Source organism: Cimex lectularius, unplaced genomic scaffold (assembly GCF_000648675.2).
Source record: "Cimex lectularius strain Harlan isolate CLEC.00 unplaced genomic scaffold, Clec_2.1 scaffold176, whole genome shotgun sequence".
In the NCBI taxonomy this organism is placed as follows: domain Eukaryota; kingdom Metazoa; phylum Arthropoda; class Insecta; order Hemiptera; family Cimicidae; genus Cimex; species Cimex lectularius.
In genome coordinates this window covers 665,024-685,353 of record NW_019392891.1, presented here as the reverse complement: position 1 = coordinate 685,353, position 20,330 = coordinate 665,024, and the positions used below count along the sequence as shown (strand labels likewise).

Genomic DNA, 20,330 nt, shown 5'->3' with positions numbered 1-20,330 from the left:
GAAAAATTATGCAGGATGCCTCATGCTCAGTTCAACCTCAAAAATTCAATTTTTACGTTGTAAACAATATTGCAATCGGATTTTAAACTGGGCACAAAATGACAAAGTTATGGCAAAAACAAACCGTCAGCGTAATTTCGACGATGAGCTGAATATTTTACTTTATGTTAAATCAGAATTCCTCTCTTCGAAGTGTTGGAAGGATTTTTGGTTTTTCAAAAAATAAAATTAGAGATGTACTCAGGTAAGACAGGCGTTCCTTGCACAGATGTCGATTTGGGAGGGTGAAGAAAACGTTCATCCATGCTTATGAAGGACTGTCTATACTTTTGGACCGATGAATCCAAGTTAACCGTTGGAATTTTTGAACGTGGGCAGAGGAAAGTCCGAGAATTTCGTACTCTCTTCATCATCAGGCGGCTGACAGTATCAAAGTTTGGTGTCGACTTCTGGGGGAAAAAATTGAATAAGGGTTTTATTTTCTAATTTTTTGAGAGAGGATTTACAATTCCGCACACCGTTCTTGCAGGTGAGACGTTATTTGTATCGTCACTTCCGGGTTAGGTGGGTAGGACCTAATGTCCCGATCTGTTGGAATCCTCGGCCACCCTTTTTAATTCCACTTGACTATTTTACGAGGAGCCATTTAAAGAACAGTGTGTACGCCTATCATAACTAGTAACCTCAATTGAAGAACTGCAGGAAAGGATAGAAAATGCTTGTCAATCCATCTCCCATGACCATCGCCCTGAGTACCAGTGAAGAATGGTTAAAAAGATCAACTCATTGCTACTTTATTCAAGGCCGACAGTTCGAACATGAATTGTGATTAATTAATAGCAAACCAAATGACTATTTTTCCAACTTTTCGCCATGGCTCTTTTCGATATCTTTTGCTTCAAGAGAAATTTAACCGGCCCATCTAAAAAGAACACCCTTTATACAAATAGACTATTCAAAACATTCACCCAATTTAAAAAATCACTCGTTGGACAAAGAAAAATCATAGAACGCATGTATATTACACAAAATAGCGAAAAAACTTTAAATAAAAAACTTAACACAATCAAGTACTAACTAATGAAAAACATACTTCAATAAAAAATCCAATATGTTAAATTTTTGTGCACTCTTAAAATAATATTAAGATTTTAAAAAACTCCGTTAATGTACAATAAAAATTTAAAAAATTCAAAATAAATTAAAATTATTTTTAAAAATATACAGTATAACAAATAGTAACAATACACCCAAAAGTTAGATTACTAAAAAAAAAAAAAAAAAAAAAAAAATAGTTTAACAAAATTGCACATTTAAAAAACAAATAAGTACCTTTCTTTCATCTTGGCCATGTGCCTTTTCGGCAAGTAAACTTTCCTTTTTTAAATACACTGATCAAAAAATTAAGGCACCACCCTTAAAATTTAATGTGGTCGTGTTTATTCATATTTAGCATACCAAAAATTAGGTTTGTTTGTAAAAATAAGACATCTAAAACGAAAAGGTATATTATCTAATTCTTTAAAAAAATATCGACTATAAAAGTTAAAAAACAAATAATGTTTAAAAGTCCCATTTAACAGCGAGTATTTCCACCTCTGGCACGACTCACGTCCGGTAAATGCCGTTGCATTTGTTGGAAGAGATTTATGGTAAAATTCTGGCTGATGACTGATGAGTTTACCGTCCCATCTGACCGAGCTCGACCCTGTCCGGTCCCTGTCTGTGTGATGCCCCGAAGAGCCCTTCCTATTGTAGAGTGATTTACATTCAGTCTCCTGACGTCTTTTCCCTGGCTCCTTACTCTAATAATGTTATGACACTGCCACTGTCATGCTCAAATGCCTGGCCATCTATCCTGCTAGGGAATTAGAGCAAATTAGAAGAGTTGCGCAGTTTTTATAATTCCTGAAAGGAATAATAAAATGTAAACGGTGGAAATAAAAAAAAGGTAGAACGTAGATAAAACATTCAAAAATAAAAAGTTTAATTGCTTGACCCAAACTGTGTATCGTTTCAGCACACACTGTCCATCAAAATGATTCCTCAATTTTTGCACGAAAAATGGCCAACTTTGGAAATGCATATTATCTCAGCCTTTTAAGTCACAGTACTGTGCTTAAAATGTTACTCTAGGTTTAGTCATTCATCAGTAAATACAAAAATTATGGAACATTAAAATTTTTGCACGTTTTACGAAAACTTCAAATTGAGCTGTGTATCCAGGAAATCGTCCAGGAGCAGCGCCATAACGACAGATAGTTTTAATAAGTTATCAATTGGTCACCTTCCATTTTGCCGGATTTCTCAACAGGTTTCGACTTACTCGTGATTTTTGGCCAAAAAACGTGGTTTTTCACGTCCTCATGGAAAAAATGCTGATACCTTTTTCTCCTGATTTTGCCATACATAAACCTACGGTATTCGAAGCCAAAATACCACAACGTCTGCGAAATGGGAAGAAAAAGTTGAATTTCCGTGATGAGGTAAACTAATGGTTATCGACAAGATTGCATCTCCCAAAAGGTCAAATTAGGAAAAAGTAAGAATCTTCGCTTCCTTGTTCACCTTTTTGAAAAAGTCTTCGGAATAAAAGTTGCAGAGAGCAAAATTTGCGAAAATATGACGGTACAAAATTTTTGCATTCCTGAAAATCGGGTGAGATTTTTCCGTCATCTCGAATGACTCGAGAACTGTTCATAAATCGGGCAAAAAAGGAAGGTGATAAATTAAACCTTATTAAAATTTCCTATCGATTGCTATAGGGCACCTCTCCGAGGGTGATTTCCTCGCTCAATATAAAGTTTTAGTGATAAAAATCAACAGGTTCCTTAAAAAGATAGTTCATACTCACACTAGGTTGTTTTTCAACGATCCGGATTTCGAGCTTTTAGCTCATCATCAGGTTGAAGGAGCTCTACATCCATGTCTCTTGCATGAATTGCAAAAGTGCAATTTCAGTCTTTTTAAAAGGATTTAGTGATGAATGACTGAAGCTTTGAAGTATGTAAAAAGTCATGTTGTTCAGCGTAAATTTTGTTAAAAAAAGAGACCTAGTGCAGATCTATGACTTAAGCCGGGAAAATATGATTTTTTCGAAGTTGGCATTTTATCGTGCAAAAAGAAAATGGTCAGTTTGTTTTGATGGGCAGTGTATAATCACATAATAAGGAAACTTTGTTAAACGAAAATTTTTGTTGTAAATTGTATGTGAAAGGTCTCATAAATGTGACGTATTCGTCTTTTATGTTAACTATGCTTGAAGTCGTTGAAGGAGAGGTCTCGGTCGGGTTAACTAGCCAAACTATTTGCCAGCTAATGAAATACTGAAGACCCCGTCTGATCGTAACAGCCGGGAGAGAAATCCGAAGGGTCCCTCTTCAAAGTAAAACCGGATGGACATCCGTGGTCACAATTAGCCCTTTGGCCTATGATCAACCGAGTTATTAATTCATAAAGAGATCCGCCTGGGGCTTCGATACAAACTTAATGAAGCCCCTCTCGCCCTATTGACTCGACGGACCTTTGAGAGCTCATTGCAGGCCGTCGACCGTTTACCGGTTTTAGTTTATTTGGTTTTTACCCACCTGATCATTCAGGTCCTGCTCTTTTTTAAAAAGGTCGTCCTTAGAAAAATTATATCGTGTTTTATTTGGAAGGCGGTCTACGTTGGACGGTATAAAAATGGCAAAGCTCGTCTGTCATGAAAATTTAAACATGTCAAGGTGGACCCTTTTTTATTATAAAAAAAACTCTCCTTAATGTAATGGTGCAATCAGCATCGAGCGGAGAGACATAGTTTAACGATTTGCGGCTCTGATTCGGTGAATCAAATATCACGGGAGATACTTTGCTCGTTGGGTGGAAATGAATGAAAGGCCTCGGATATTGCGGGTTGGTGATGTACTGCCTTTTATGTCCCAGATATGTTCTTTTATTAGTCCATAACTCTCTGGGGGCTCGCCCAGAGGCAATCCTGCCGAGTAATGTTTCTATTTACCTCCGCGCACTATCCTATATTGCCATTATCCCATTTGGGCGCGGATGGTGGTATGCTTCCATAAAACTATAAAACGACGGACCGGCGAGAACAAGATTAGTTCGTGCATAGCAGAATCGAAGCACGTGTGATTTTAATGAGTTGGATCCTTAAAAGCGGCTTTTCTACTTTCCGTGTTTTTAGACGTTTGCACTTGTTTGCTATTAAGCTTGCAAAAGATTAAACCTTCAGGAAGTTTCCCTTATTAGAGATTTATAGAAGAGAGGAAAGAGTATCAGATAAGCTTCTTACATTTTGGAGAACTTTTAGAAAATTTCTTCCAGTTTGGTTTTCTAGGAAGAAAGTTTTTTAGCCTCAGTAATCCTCCTTCTTTTTTTTTTTGTTTCGAATTAAATTTTAATTCTTTAATGTATAATTATTTGGACATCGTGAAGTGCGGTCTTGTGTGATTTAGGTTTTAGAAAAACATTTTCCCTGTCATGCCAACGTTTCGACCTTTATTGAGATCATCTTCAGGGCCTGGGATTTGTAAACATTGCTTACATTTTACCAATACATGTAGTATGCGAAAACAAATGAATTTATTCAATGCTAAAAAATTTTAGATTAAAAACGAATTTATACAATGTTAGAAAATTTTAGATTAAAACAATGAATTTATATATTGCTAACAAATTTTAGATTACTAATTTTTTAATCTAAAATTTTCTAGATGTTCTAGAATTGTATAAATTCATTTTTTATCTAAAATTTTCTAGCATTGTATAAATTAATTTTTTTAATCTAAAATTTTCTCGCATTGTATAAATTCATTTTTTTAGTTCTAAAATTTTGTAGCATTTTATAAATTCATTTTTTTATCTACAATTTTCTCTCATTGTATAAATTCATTTTTTTAATCTGAAATTTTCTAGCTTTGTATAAGTTCATTTTTTTAATCTAAAATTTTCTCGCATTGTATAAATTCATTATTTTAAACTAAAATTTTCTAGCATTGTATAAGTTCATTTTTTTTATCTTAAATTGTCTAGCATTGTATATATTCATTTGTTTTCACATCCTACATGTATTTATAAAATTTAAACAATGTTTATAAATCCCTGGCGCTGACGATGATCTCAATAAAGATCGAAACGTTGGCACGATAAAGAAAATATTTTTCTAAAAACCATCTCCAAATAATCATTAACTAACGGTCACTAAACACCACACATCAGTATAAGTTAAACCTTCAGAAAATCCAAATCTATTGAGGTTTTTAACATTTTCGTACATTATCACAGATTTTTAAAATATATCAAAAAAATAGGCGATTTTTAATTCCCCCAGGCAACTTAGAGCTTAACCTGTAACATAATCATTAGACCGGAAAAATGATATGTGTCGTAATTAATTAGAGTGGGCGGAATGATAAGAAACGAGACTGCACTGCCGTAATTCAAGGGATGGTATATCATCTTTTGAAATCTCGGATTTCGGAAAGAAAAGGAGTCGATAAGGGCGACGCCTCCGCTCTATCTCTACCAATTACGAGAGCGTTGTATTTCAAAAATTAGAGATAAGTCAGGACCGGCTCTACATGCCCGGAGATAAGCCAAATGCTATTTAGGCATTTTCTCGCTTTCCCTTTAAGCAAAAAGTTCCAAACAATTTTGGCCCAACTCCTTTCCAAAAAGTTTTATTGAATAGCCGTCCTCGTCGCCCGCTATTTTAATTAACGCGGACGATTTACAAGTGAATGGAGTGATGTTCTTAAGTCAAACAACTCACAGGTGACGTTTTTACCCATTGAATCAATGGGTAATCAATTTTGGCGGTATTGTGAACCTACAAACGTCATATTTTCGTTTTGGAATTTCTTTGCTAAAGAATAAATTCATTGCAATATCCTGCAGCCTGAAGTTTGATTTTGTTATGAGATCAATGTTTACTAAGAAGACTATCGTTGAAGTAGCTTTTGAACCATTGGTTAGTTTTTTCAGCTTGAGATCCCAATGACCTGTTTTTCACGAATAATCTGGATCTCGGTATGATCTGGATGAAAACCACAATTTCAATAGTTACTACCAAGCTTTTGACCTATTTTAAGGTCGCTTGAGTGTTACAGTCTTTCCAAGTTCACTAGTTTTCGTGGTCCGCTTGACCAATTAATATCTCTCAATTAATTAAGGTTTTTAGTTGAGATAAAAACCTTAATAAATTGAAAGTCTTTCCAAGGTTGAGTCTTCAAAATCATTTGAAATCGTCTATTAAAATTTTAACTTGTAAAACCCAACTTTAACCTTAAAAAAACCCCAAGAAATTCGACGTAAAACTGAAACAAAACACATACAAAAGAGACAAACATATTGAACAACGAAGGAAAAGAATTGCGTTGACTGTTTCTTTTTTTGTATTTTAATTATTACGTAAAATTTGAGATTGACAACTTCTGTATTATCCTTTTTTTGTCTTTATTTGGTGTAGACATTTTCTCCTATAGTTGGTTGTTCGCTATGAATATTGCCTCTTCATTATGTGTTTTGAATAAGTTTTCTTTTTTTAGTGATTTTTTATTAAGTAAAGTTGGGAAATCAATTTTGCTCAGGACAAAAAATTTACTTACAAGATTAACGCTATTCCCCTTTTTCACACCGTCATGACATTTTTTCCATTCAGCTTAAAATTTTTGCATTTTGGTTCCATGTAATTAATGAAAAAGGTATATGGCTAGAAAGGTTGTTAAACGAAAAGTTGTTAGGAAATGTGCCAATTTATGCAGTGTATTTTTCCAATGAGGTTGCAAATTTAGCTTTTCAATAATTTTAAATTTCGAAATCGTTTTTGAACGATTTAGAAGATTTAGTGTTTTTTTAGCAAAAAATAAATTGAAAGGTGTAGAAGGAAATCTCTTAAAGGAAATTAAATGCTATTTATTTTTAGTGGCTTTTTTGGATTTCCCGAAAAACGAAAAGTTCAAGGGCTACGAGAAAATTTATGACGAAAAACGTAGATTTTTGAAAAAAAAAAAGTTGAATGTTTGCGAAAGGGTTGAGTATAGGACATGGTTGCCAACTTTCTGTTGCGTTTGAGGTGTATAAGCACCTGTTGAACTTTGTCTTACGAGTAATGGCACCTTATTTATGAAAAATTACCGAATCTAAAATATGCTTCACTACGATTCTTTTTAAACACCATTTAAAGCCTTACATACGAATTTTAATAATAATAAAAATTTTAAGCTTCATTCGCTGCAGGGTTTTTTTTTAAGTACGTTGTTCCGTCAATTCCGAAATCCTCTGTGTTTTATTCAAATTCGACATTCGTACAGCCCTTGGAATGCCGAAGGTCTCTTCTTTCAGTTTGTGTAAAAACAAGTTGTATTTTAAGCCATCAAAATTTATAAAAATAAAGGACGAATTGTGCAAATTCTCTTGTAACACATAATTTTGTATCCCCCGTTGTCAATGATTGTGATAGGTGTGATTTGTGCCCACTACCTGTAGTTCATACGTTTAGTCGTTTGAAAGTTATAAACAGATTAGTTATTGGGTTGTCCGGAAAATAATGCAGGATTTTGGTATTAAACAAAAAAAAAAGAAACTAGTTACTTTAAAGCAATGTTCTTTAATCAAAATAATTTCCCATACTCTCAATACATTTCTCCCAACGTGTTGGTAACTTATTAATTCCGTCTGAGTAGAATTCAGAATTTTTAGAATTGATAAAGTCAATAAATGCATTTTCCAGTTCCGTTTGATTTTTGAATATTATGTGTTGTAAGTAGTGGTCCAGGTGTCTAAAAAAATGGTAGTCAGTAGGCGAGAGGTCCGGAGAGTAGGGTGGGTGAGGCAAAGTTTCATAGCCAAGCTCCAATAATTTTTGTGACGTTACACGTGACACATGTGGTCGAGCGTTGTCATGCAACAAAATGGGCCCTTTCCGATTGACCAAAGAGGGCTTCATTACTGCCAATTTCTGATGCATGGTATTAATTTGGTTACAGTATGATTCAGCATTGATGGTTTCGCCAGGATTTAAGAAGCTGTAGTGTATTAAACCAAATGAAGCCCACCATACCGTAACCATTACCTTTTTTTGATGAGTTGGGGGCTTTGGAAAATGTATTGGAGCTTCTCCTTTGTCGAGCCACTGTCCAGAATCCACTTTTCGTCACATGTAACAATTCTGGCCAGAAATGGGTCATTTTTGTTTCGACAAAGAAGTGATGCACAAACATCAAAGCGCTGATTTTTTTGGCGATCGTTTAATGAGTGTGGAACCCAATTTTCGAGTTTTTTCACTTTTCCAATCGCCTTGAGGTGGTCAGCGACGGTCGTTTTACTGACTTTGAGTTGCTCTGCAAGTTCTCGAACAGTTGTTTTGGGGTTTTCTTCCACCACTGATCGCAGAACATCATCATTAAGAGAGGAAGGCCTTCCACGACCTTCTTCATCTTCAAGGCTGAAATCTCCCTCCCGAAATTTTTTAAACCACCTTTGCACAGTGCACTCATTAACACAACCCTCGCCCCAGACTTGGTTAATGTTTCTAGCCGTTTGGGCTCCGCTTCGGCCGAGTTTAAACTCGTAAAAGAAAATCGTACGAAATTCTCGCTTTGACATTATAAGGATGACTGAATTATTTCCAAGTAGCGGAATGCTACAGAGGTAAACAAACAATATCATTTGGAAGAGGATTAATAAGTGTTGACATTCATACAAATGAGTAATCCTGTAAACGTAAACAGAATATTTTATATAGATTTTTTTTAATGAAAACTTAAAATCCTGCATTATTTTCCGGACAACCCAATAATTTCGATAAAAAAAATTTCATAAAAATTTATTTGTATTTATTTTGCTACGAGTGGATTTATAACGAAAACCTTAGATAGTTAAAAGAAGAACACTTAAAATTTTTAATATCCTCGAAAGGGTTGAAAATCGGGCCATGGTTCATACGTACTTTTTTGATGCATTTGCATAAGCACTTGTCGTACGAGTAGCGAATCACCCAGTATACCAAAACTTGGTAATTATTAAATTTTCATGCTCTTCCGAGTGATATGGCATAGCTTGATTATCGTAAAATGTCAACTCATATATTAAAAAGTATACACGATAATAATAACAATCTTTAATTAAGATTTTGATTGAGATAAAAATGTCTGTATCACGAGCGGGTTTCGAACTCACGACCTTTGGCCAAATACGCCTCTGCTCTACCACTTGAGCTATCGTGTCCTCGATCCACTCGGACACTAACTTCCCATCTCAACCCCACGTTTTGAATTTTATCCCTCCTTTTTGCCATTTTTCAAATGTCGTGTAATCTATTTGATTCTCGGTGACAAATGAAATGGCCAGGGAGAGCTTTAGTGAAGTATACTTCATTTTGCTTATTACATCTCTTGTGTTTTTTGGTCCGATTGACCAAATAAATTCTTTTCAGTTAATTAATCTTTAATTAAGGTTTTGGTTGAGATAAAAAGTGGTAGAGCAGCGGCGTATTTAGCCCAAGCTCGTGGGTTCGAATCCCTCTCGTGATACTGACTTTTTTCTCAACCAAAGCTTTAGTTAAAGATTAATTAATTGCAAACCCACGAAACCTAATAGATGTAAAAATATATTCAGTATATCATATATTTGTCGGAATCACACTATATCGTGTAGTAAGAGTATAACGTTTCATTAAAACTTTAATTAATTATACTTTTATTGAAGTCCTTCGTTGAGATGAAAAGCTAATTTCACGACCGGACCTAGGACCTTGCTTTTACATTACAACCAAGGCTTTAGATAAGAACTATAATTAATTAAAATAATTTATGCCGTCTATTATGCCTAAACACATATATGAATTTCATTAAAATATTTTGCCGGAAATATTTACGAACACAAGTAAGAAGATACATGTGTAACGTGTAGAGAACATGTCACTTTTCGATCTTTTTCTTTATGTTAAAGGTCAGTTTGTCTATTAAATCTTCTTTTTTGAACTTCATAATATTATTCTTATCTTAGCCTGATAAAGTTCATTAAACGCTGAAAAATTCTTCAAAGTGACACATAATTCAATTTCCGTTTTAAGATAGGAACTGTTAGATTAGGCGCATTTATTTATCCCTCCTTGGTCTTCCCAATCTTTTCGTCCTTGGAGGTATGAGTCCGAAAAATATTAGATCTCATTTCGCCCTGCATCCGACCGTTTTTTTAAGAGTGAAAGACACTATGTCTTTGTCGGGTGGGCAATTTCTCGCCAACGGGGCTTTCTTTCGATTTATGAATTCGGTCGGATTTGAGTCCAGCCGTACAAGCATACGTCCATAAACGACATCGCAGTGGCCGGAAAGTATATTGTAACCCGGTCGTATACGGTTGAACGGGAGTTTTGTCCCAAGCCATTACAAGCCCATTACGGTTTATAGCCGCCCACATTGTCTCGCTAAATGCCATCTCTTCTATTCTTGATTGCTTTAGAATTTGATTTCCACTACATTGCATTTCTACTTATGATTTGATCGTTTGAACCTATAGTCGACTATAATGGTTCTTTTGTTTCTACAGAACGGACAAGTATCAGCCTCTGGATAGATAAATATCGTGCTTGATCACGGTTCACTTTCATTTTGAAACCATTTTTCAAAAGAAAAAGCCGCGACTTAGCAAATCTGTATCAGTCTAAGAAAAAAATATGTTGAGAGATTGCTTAGTTTATAACTTACGATTGAAGGTAGGATGTGGCTCATATGTCCACATCCTACGACCCAAATCAGTCCAAAAGAAATCTCAAGAACTCCGTTTTGGAACGGCTAACGTTTTAAATGAATATCGATTATTTCTACAATAAACTTCTAAGATAAACGTAGAAGACATTAAACACATATTTTAATGAAATTCCATCTCCGCCGTCGAAGTCTTGGAGAAAGGTCTCATTACGACGGTTCTCTTTGAATGGTGATTTTACACCTCGACGGGCAAAGGCAAGGGTTAAAAAGGGACGGGAACTTCCTTAAATTCCACTATAATCACGCCATCAGCAGTTGAACATTTGGCTGGAATTAGTTCCGTTGGCTTTATGGATCCGCGGGACTTCCCGTGCCATTGATCTGTTGATCCAAGCTGAAAATTATTCCGCCTTATAATTTTCTTAATCTTGATTTGTTTTCTCTATCTCTTTAGCACCAAGTCATTCCAAAAATGTATTAATGAACAATTCAATAAAAATTAATGTTTTAGTGTATTTTATAGAAAATCATAGTATGTTGTTATATCTACATAAAATTTTCAATATATTTTAAATTAATCCTTGTTTTTTATTTTCCAGGCGGTCATGTACCGCGAGGGAAACCTTGTTTCTGGAAGGTTAGAAGCTCTTGTCCAGCACATGGTGCCCACCGTCGATTATTATCCTGACAGGGCGTTCCTCTTCGCATTCCTTCTAACCTCCCGGCTCTTCATAAAGCCTCACGATCTTCTCGGGCAGATCTTCGCACTTTCTGAATCTCAGCTGAAAGCCAAAAACGCTACGGCCAAGGTAAGTTCATGGAAATTTTCCTCAAAGAATTGTTCTAGTTAAACGGGTTTTATTTTAGGAACGGGCACAGTTGCTGCCCAGGTTGGTCCAGCTATTGGGCGAGTGGTCCGAGACGTTCCCGTACGACTTCCGAGACGAGCGGGTCATGTCTCACGTTCGCGATGTGGCCCAGAGGTGCGTCACCGTCGAAGGGCCCGTCCGCCAGGAGATCTCCTTGCTCCTCCACAACCTGCTGTACCGGCTAAAAAAGCTGGAACAGTACGAAGCCTTCCTCCACAGTATTCACACAGAGGCGACTGCAAGCTCTCTCGAACCGCTTAGTCAGGTAGGTCGCTTTTCTTTTATCCATTTCTACCGGATACTGTCCGAAGACCTGCTAATGGATACGCAAGCATGATACTTTCTTTGGTTGTTATATCCTAAATCTTGCTGTTATTATTTTTCTCCTATTTGAAAGAGTATATATTTTTGCCGTTAGCTCTTTCGGAACTTGAAGAAAAGTATTCATCTCAGAGGTATGACATTAAGACCTATATAGCTCAAAAACTGTTTTCCCAGGTAGATTGCTTTTTTCTCATTTTTTGAAAATGATAGTTCTATTCACAGATTTGTTGTTCAAACGATGCGGATTTCGAGTATTAAACGCTCATCATCTTGCAATTTTGATTTATTTGTTAATTTGATAATATTTTGGCCATATTTTTATTTCTTTAATAATGATAATTAGACGGAAAGCATTTATTTTTGTCGCCGATTGTGAGGTAAAACCGCTAAATTCTTAATTTGAATTAAAATTTCGACAATTAAAATCATCAACAAGGGCATTTAATACTTCAAAAATGCCTGTATTCGCTACCTTGCTGGTGTCAAAAATACAAAACGATTTAGAAAATGGCCGTAATCAGCGATCATTTGAGGATGGAAGAAATCAGCTCTACGCTTTGAGAGTTTTAGGTTTGCTTAAAACGACGGTTGCTGGGCATACGGCGGTACCAGGAGACTGCAAGGTGCATTCGGATACCAGACCCAAGAGCCAAGCGACTGGCTGACTAACGATTCAATCAGATTTCACCCTCTGGGACATAGCTTTTCCACTGCATCTTAATCGTCTCAAAAACGTCTGAGTGAGAACCACCGGCGGGATCGCTTTACAACGAACACAGACATTGGACAGAGACTGTCATGAAGGAATGGTATGTTTTCAGACGAGTCCTCAGTACTGCCTCCATTCACCAGATGGACGTCTTCGAGTTTGTCGAGCAGCAGTCAACTTCTACAGCCAATGCTGCATTGTCGAAAGCGCATCCTTCTGACGCGGTTCAGTGTGGAGTTGAATCTCTTTTATCGGCAAACACCGAGCATTTTTAATAGGTCGTCACATAATGAGAAATCTAGGTGGCAGAAACTTTTGATGAATATGTGGTGCCATTTGATCCTGTTATTAGCGAGCAATTTTTATTCATGCAAGATAATGCAAGTCCAACTTTTGTTATGAATTACCTTCGAGATTTACACTCTAACAAGGCTAGCTCCCCTGATTCGAACCCCATCAAGTAATTTTGGGACGAGCTCAGACGTTGGGTAACACTCAAAACACCTTAGCTGAGCTGAAAGTTACGTTAGTTGAGATTTGGGATGAAATTCCACAAGTCTTAATTATGAGCATGCTTAGAAGATTAGAATGTGTTATAAGGGCAAGGGGACGTAATACACCGTATTAAAGATTTTAAAGTTTGTTTTATAATGTTTTATGTTTTTACAAGAAGCTGAATTTTTTTCTTTTTCCATTAAATTTTTGTTTTTGAGAATTAGTTTTATTTTCACACTTTTATTATTTTTTAATAAATACCTGAATTATAAAAAAATATCGGTGTTAATTATTACTGAAAAAGCAGGTAGATAAAAAATATCAGCATTTCAAAGCGTAACTTTTTTTTTCTGGAGAAGTGTATTCGAATATGTCAAAAACTATGGTCAGGATTTTCCACAGTTCGATAAATTCTCCATTCTTTGATCGATGTTTTGGGTGTTTTATAACGCTAGTTATACTAAGGCTAAGTTACGTTAGTAGAAATTTAGGATGAAATTCTGAAAGAAGTCGTTAAAATCTTAGAATTTTTATATCTCTTATGAGCATGCTGAGAAGATTAGAGTGTGTTATGAGGGCAAGAGGAGGTAATACACCGTATTAAATATTGTAAAGTTTGTTTTGTAATGTTTTATGTTTTTGCAAAAAGCTGATTTTTTTTCTTTTTCCATTAATTTTTTTGTTTTTGAGAAATAGTTTTATTTTCACACTAACCAAATTTTTTAATAAATACCTAAATTATAAGATGTCGGTGTTACTATTACTGAAAAGGCAAATACAACAAAAATATCAAAATTTTAAAGCGTCATTTTATTTCTGGAGCAGTATATTTGTAATATGTCGTAAACTTTAGTGTGGCCAGGATTTTCTACAGTACGATAAATTCTCGATTGTTTGGTCACTATTTTGGGTATTTGCTTTATGTAGTATTCATAACATTAGTGATATTAAGGCAGTTATTGTTTGATAGAACTTAAATTACTAGTACCTACTCTCAGGCTTAGTACTAAAATTTATTTGCAAACAAAATGAGGCTTACAGATTTAAACAAAGTTCGACGTTTCAAATTTTTGTTGTCTGAAACCTTTCATCGTACTTTTTACACTTTTATATACATCACAGTACACGGTAGGCGCAAACTTTGTCCTGTTGTGTCAGAAGTATTCAATAATAAGAAAAGAAAACAGAAAAACTGAATGATTGATAAGGGTCAAATAGCTTTCGAGGACAAGTATCTGAATTAATTTTTAGGGAAAAAGAGGCAGAAGTGAATGATGGATGAACAGGGGGGAAAGTTTGTCAGTCGAGATGTCAGTGGTGAAAAATCAATGTCCCGAAAGTTAAATCCGTACATATCATTAATGAATAATGATTAATTGTCCATGACCTTTAAAACTTACACAGGTTTATTACATCATAAAATTCAATGAGGGCAAAAAAATGCGTAAACAAAGTTGAAAGGACAATGGACTGACAAAAAAAAAGAAAATAAAAAGGATTGGCAAATAAACGGTCGTGTAGGTGTTATTTGGAAAAGCCTATCTATCGGCGTTAAGCAAACAGTAACGAGCACCTTTGTTATTCCTGTTGGGAGCAGACGGTGAAGAGGAAAACGGAGAAAACTCGGTCCAATTGGGCATCGGGCCGATGATTTTCCGATCGAGCCGTTTTCGCTTTGTTTAATTTACCAACGAGCCTAACCGCCAATTTGGACCAATTAAGTTGTTTCCTCTTAATGCCATTTGATTAAAACGGTTGAACAAGTTTACCTTGTGCTTTTCGATCCTCCCCGGGTCGATGGTTGCTTAATGGGGTCCGCGTCGTACCGCTTCGCCCGGAGTGAATCGACTAATTCTATCGCGTCAAACGATTTATGCCCGATCTGATTGGGTCGTTGTCACTTAAAAATTGCTCTACGTTTAATAGAAATTCAAGGAGCTTTTAAAAACAATACGGTATAAAAGCAGGTGAGTTTATTACTACAAAAAAAACTTTCCATTTTCTCTGTTTTCTAAAATTTAATTTTTTCTCCAATTGAACAGTAGAAAATTTAATGATTATTTGAAGGTCGTGAGATGCGGTCTGGTGTGGCGTAGGTTTAGAGAAAAACATTTCCTTAATCGTGCCAACGTTTCGACCTTTATTGAGATCATCTTCAGGGCTCAAAGTAGTTTTCCGGGTAGATGTGTCATTCTTGTCTGGCGTGTTGAGAGTTGAAAATTTAATGTTTTTTCGTTTATTTAATAAACCTCTTTTCCATTCTACCTCACAAACTTCCATGAACTTCTGTATTGATCTACGTATCAATCCTTCCGTTAAAATCTGAAATAAATTATCTAGAATAAAAAGCAAATTACAAAGTGAAACTACACTTTTATCGAATGTAGGCGATATTTTATCCAAGAAGCAGAAACTTGGTACTTACTCTGGAATAATTTGCTGAGTAATTTTGCAATCATGTAGCTCCCGTTTTCCCTTTCGATCAGAAATTCATGCCGCGATATAATTTGTAGTTATTTACATAGTTTCAAACAGGCTTTGTAAAAGTTAGTCAGTTGTGAAATTTATTTTATATACTTAAATGTAGGTTGTTTGAGCATATTTTCATCTGTCTATTCTCGATAATTTGAGGTTTGAGGAGTGATAGACCTGTAGTTTCGTCGTTTTCTGTTCGTCCTCTTTGATGTCCTTACCTCGAATTTTGGTTAGGTTTTATCAAATATTCTGAAACAAACCTGCCACTGAAGATTGCCAAAGGCCAGACCAATCCTGACGGGATCTATTTAAAACAAAACTACTTAATATTTTGACGTTTACCACTTTATGTCACAAGCTATACGAATTCGGGTCATTCATAATGTATTACGAACACGCCAATACGGTTGTTGGCAATAAAAACTCTCATGATCCATCAATATTGTCTTTCTTTTGTTCAAGACTTAAGCGAAAACCCTAAACTTTAAAAATACAGCTGTACTGCTGAACAGCTGAGGGTCCGTGGGTTCGAATCCGCATAGCTTGAGAAATAAAGTGGTATACACCACACAAACGTTTACGCGATGATCGATTATGATCTTCTGATCGCTGAGAGATTTCCCGAAATGTTACCATATTTACTCATGGGTAGATGATACCCATGAGGATCTTTAACGTCCGGACTTATCCCCGAGGGGACTTCTCAGACGCCCAGTGTTTTCATAGAGAACACCAGGAAGATTTTACATGCATGGACCTGACACATCCTTTGGCTAGCGAGGTGCTTCAATGCTAACCAAGTTCAGAAGTGCTCCATACATGTGCCTTGCAAAAGGCAGTTTTATGGTTTCCGGCACGACCTTTCAGCCGTGCCTTTCACTTTCCGCCGGAGAGATAGAGAAGGCACTCTATTTCCGGCTCCGGTTGGCCGGTACCCTCGAGCTAATGTACAATTTGTTTACAAACGACGACCACCATGAGTCCAACCTCATTTAGTAGAGCCGCTTGGATACTCCACTCCCGTGGTTCAGTATTATTTTTAAGGAGGGACTGATCGCCCACCCGGGAGTTCATACGAACCCATCACTGATGCACCCGTTGCCTGAGGGGTGCGGGTTCAGTAACCAAGGAAGCCTCTGTCAAAGCAGTTGTGGGAGGGGGAGCGATAAAGAAAGGGGTAAGGGAGGACAAGGAAGGTAATGGTAATTTTGCCTCCATCATTGGTTACCGGAGTGCAAAGGCACCAGGATTGATGGTCGGACTTTGCCTGGGCCCACAAGGAAGGTGTTCCTGTGGGTAGAGATTTCCCGAAATATATTGTTTTAAACATTTTCTACGAGGACTAAATTACCATCACAGAAAAAGAAGAAACCCTTATTTCACTAAAACAATCAAACCGCCGCTCTCCCCGCACATATTAGATATACATATTTCTACACACACACACACACACATACATATATATATATATATATATATATATANTTCATATATATATAAATGTCTTCAACAAAAACAGCTCTGATGATATCACCGGCACCCGTTAATAAGTACACTATTCTAACACAAATAACGTACGTCGCTATTTCAGATAGCGTTACCGTTAAATGATGATATGCAAATTCTTATTATTATTTAGATTTCCGATGCAGTTGAGTTAGATAGTAATAAAACTGACTAATTTATTCAATGACATTGCGTGTTGTACGCCAGGAAAGTATTTCAATGGCCCTTCTTCATAACTTACAAGTCGGCTTAGTTTGACCAAGGGAAATTGCTAAAGTTACTGACTTTTTTTACGTTGACGATTGCAGTAAATTATAATTGGATTGAACTAACTTTTTGAGAAATAAGTCTTCAGAATAAAAAAAGGGTTTTCTTTATTTAGACGTCTTTATTTCCCCCTGTGCCCATCATTATACACTGTTTTATTTATTTCTCTTTAAAAACCGAGTTTTCCTTTTTATCTTCAAGATTCCAGGAGCCACCAATATCGTGGGCAGGTTTATTAAAGCCGTTTTCCTCCGGTTACAAAGGGAAAGAAAATCTTATTTCTGAAATAATACCGTTTGCAACTATAACGGAGCCTCCGCCTACGTCAATCCTTTCACAGGGTCCTTGACGCTTCGGATAAGGCAATTTAAAGTTGAAGATTTCAAAGTTTAATTACCTATTTATTAGGGCGGCAAACTTTCCTACCGCTGGAATTAAAAGCTGACTAATAGGAGACGCTAGAATGCTCGGGCGAAATCCTTCAGACTCCTCTGGGGAATGCAGCAGCGAATAGGACTTACCGTTAAATGATTTTAAAAAAACGTAGCATGACGCATCCCTTGGCTTGTTTTCCATGTCGAAATCATATTTGAACTTTCAGTCGTTTGTCGTCGAGTATTTCAATAAAAATTGCTTCGCCCGATGGAAATCATGCTATTCGTTTAGTTAAATTGGACGAGATTCCTCCGAATGGAATGCTCTTTGGGACAACAATGGTTAATTCCATCAAATGCCGCCCTCCGACTTGACCAAGCTATCAAGTAGAAGCGACTTGCATTAGTGAAATGAAAATGGAAATTTTCTTTCATGACAACTCCATGGATGGGGTCATATTTCTTTAGTACTAGCACTGGGAAGTGCTAGATCTTTTGCTATATTCTCAGGGCATTTACATACAGTATTTTCCACCAGAGAAAAAATATTTTATTGGAAAAAATTAGAAGAAAACAAGACGACGTATTTCATCCAATTCACATAGTATGTTGTTTTAAAAAACGCAAAAATATGTAGTCGACAATGGTCCTAAAATCTGAAACTGCAACAATGCAATTTGATCGTTAGCGAACATGGTTTGACTATCTACTCAGGGTTGGGCTGTCAGAGGTGTTTCATCGTTTCCCTATGTACAATATATATGTGGAGGAAACAAAGATGAATGATGAAGAAAGGAATTAGGTATTCATCACTTCGGTGATAACATGGAAACTTCTCACAATATAAAAATTACTCTAGAAAAATCACTCTTAATTGTGAAGTTTCTTCTCGACGTATGTGGGTTGATGGATTATAGTTTTATCTTTTGCTATCATTCTGGCTTATCTAGTCTTGCTGGTTTTCGTCTGTCAGAAACGTTTCGTAATTTCGCCATCTACATTATCTTTGTGTCCGAAAAGAAGCTCAAAATGATTGGTAACGAAGAAAAACCTTTTAATTGTGAAGTTTCTCCTTGAAGCCTGCCATCTTTGATAACAAGACAAGACAGAAAGAACAAGTAAATTTTCTGCCGAGGTAAATTCTCCCCCTTTCCCTGACAGCCTTGAGGTCGTCACTGTCCATTGCCTACGGTCATATGGATAGGTAAGGAAGGTTGCTGCCCACCCATCCAATGACTCCGGCTGTCGAGCCTGGCGGTCCTCGTGTCCTCATCCACGTCCCTATCTCAATCCAGGTTCCTTCACTCTTTCCTGTGACCCCTCCCAACCCTTGGTTACAATGGGGGTGTCTGGGCGCAAAATAAAGATGCAGCCCTGAGGGCGTGGCAACCTCTCTAAAGCACAAGCTGTACTTGTGTCGGTATCGGGACGGCATGGGGCGGCGGGTGCCTTATCAGAGGCACATGAGGCTTAGGGTATCAGATCCTGTCTGCATAGACGGGGGGGTGCGTAACCATCTGCTTTAACAGATATGTTCCAAAATTCAGCCCCTATTACACTGGGAATGGATTCGTAGTGGTTCGTCGTGACGCCTCTGGCGGGAACTTAGAGAAGAGGCTGTCTTCTACTTGTGACCTTCGCACAAAACTTGTGTATGACCACCTCGCCTCACGAATACGGCGGATCGGACGGCAGCGTATAAGCGTTGAGGACGCTATGATTATGCTGAAAATGCGAATGCGTGAGTAGTGTCGGATGGGAACGGGTAGTGAATCGGTTGCTCCTACTCGAGTATGCTTTGCACGTAGGTGTAGGCTGATTTCGATTGGAGGCTTTTACCTTAGGCGGTCTCCTCTAGCGGGTGGTTAGCAATTCCACTTCAAACAAAACCACTTTGGGGTGTATATCTCCTTGTTGAATTTGAAGTAGTTTTGTTCCGTGCTTACTTTTTTGAGTTGTGTAAGTTGTATGGAGTATTCTTTGTCGCAGTTTTTATGTATAGTGTTTGTTAGTTTGTCAATGGTCTGTTTGACTGCGATGGATGGATACAGGTTTGTTATATCAAAGGAGACTAGTTTGGCAGTTGGGGGTATTGTAAAGTTATTTAGTTTTTCTACTATATCTATTGTGTTTTTGATGGAGGATAAGATCGAACGAAAAAACAAAACACAAATCAACAACAGATGGACACACATACACATCAAAAGAAACCAACTGACTAGCGAATCTGTTCAACAAACTCGGAATAAAATCAGCTCTAAGGACCAAATATAACACTGATAAACTGCTAAAAAGAAACATAGACTAACCCGATAGACAGTAATGGTGTTTATAGCATCACTCAGACAAAATGACAGTTCTCACTGAAGATGGCGCAATGCCGAAACGCGTTTGAATAACTCAAACAAAAACCCGCGAGTACCGCCTTTGTTTTCCTGCAATTTTAGGGTTGATGGTTTAAACCTAATTCTTTAATAAGTAGATAATTATTTTCCTTCTATTGTAAAGTATCAATAACATCCAATTTGAAGAGTGTCACGAAATGACCTCATTCCCATTGAAAGTCGTGGTTTGAAAACTTGTTAACAAATAGCTCAGATTT

The 20,330-nt window shown here is 36.7% G+C and overlaps 1 protein-coding gene across 1 annotated transcript in view; it reads left to right on the top strand.

The window, feature by feature from the left end:
• Window positions 1–20,330, top strand: part of LOC106674064 — a 309,474-nt gene that overhangs the window by 237,791 nt on the left and 51,353 nt on the right. Inside the window, exons 5-6 of the mRNA XM_014406506.2 lie at window positions 11,309–11,518; window positions 11,577–11,843. Coding sequence (XP_014261992.1) covers window positions 11,309–11,518; window positions 11,577–11,843 — 477 coding nt within the window. The remainder of the gene's footprint in view (window positions 1–11,308; window positions 11,519–11,576; window positions 11,844–20,330) is intronic.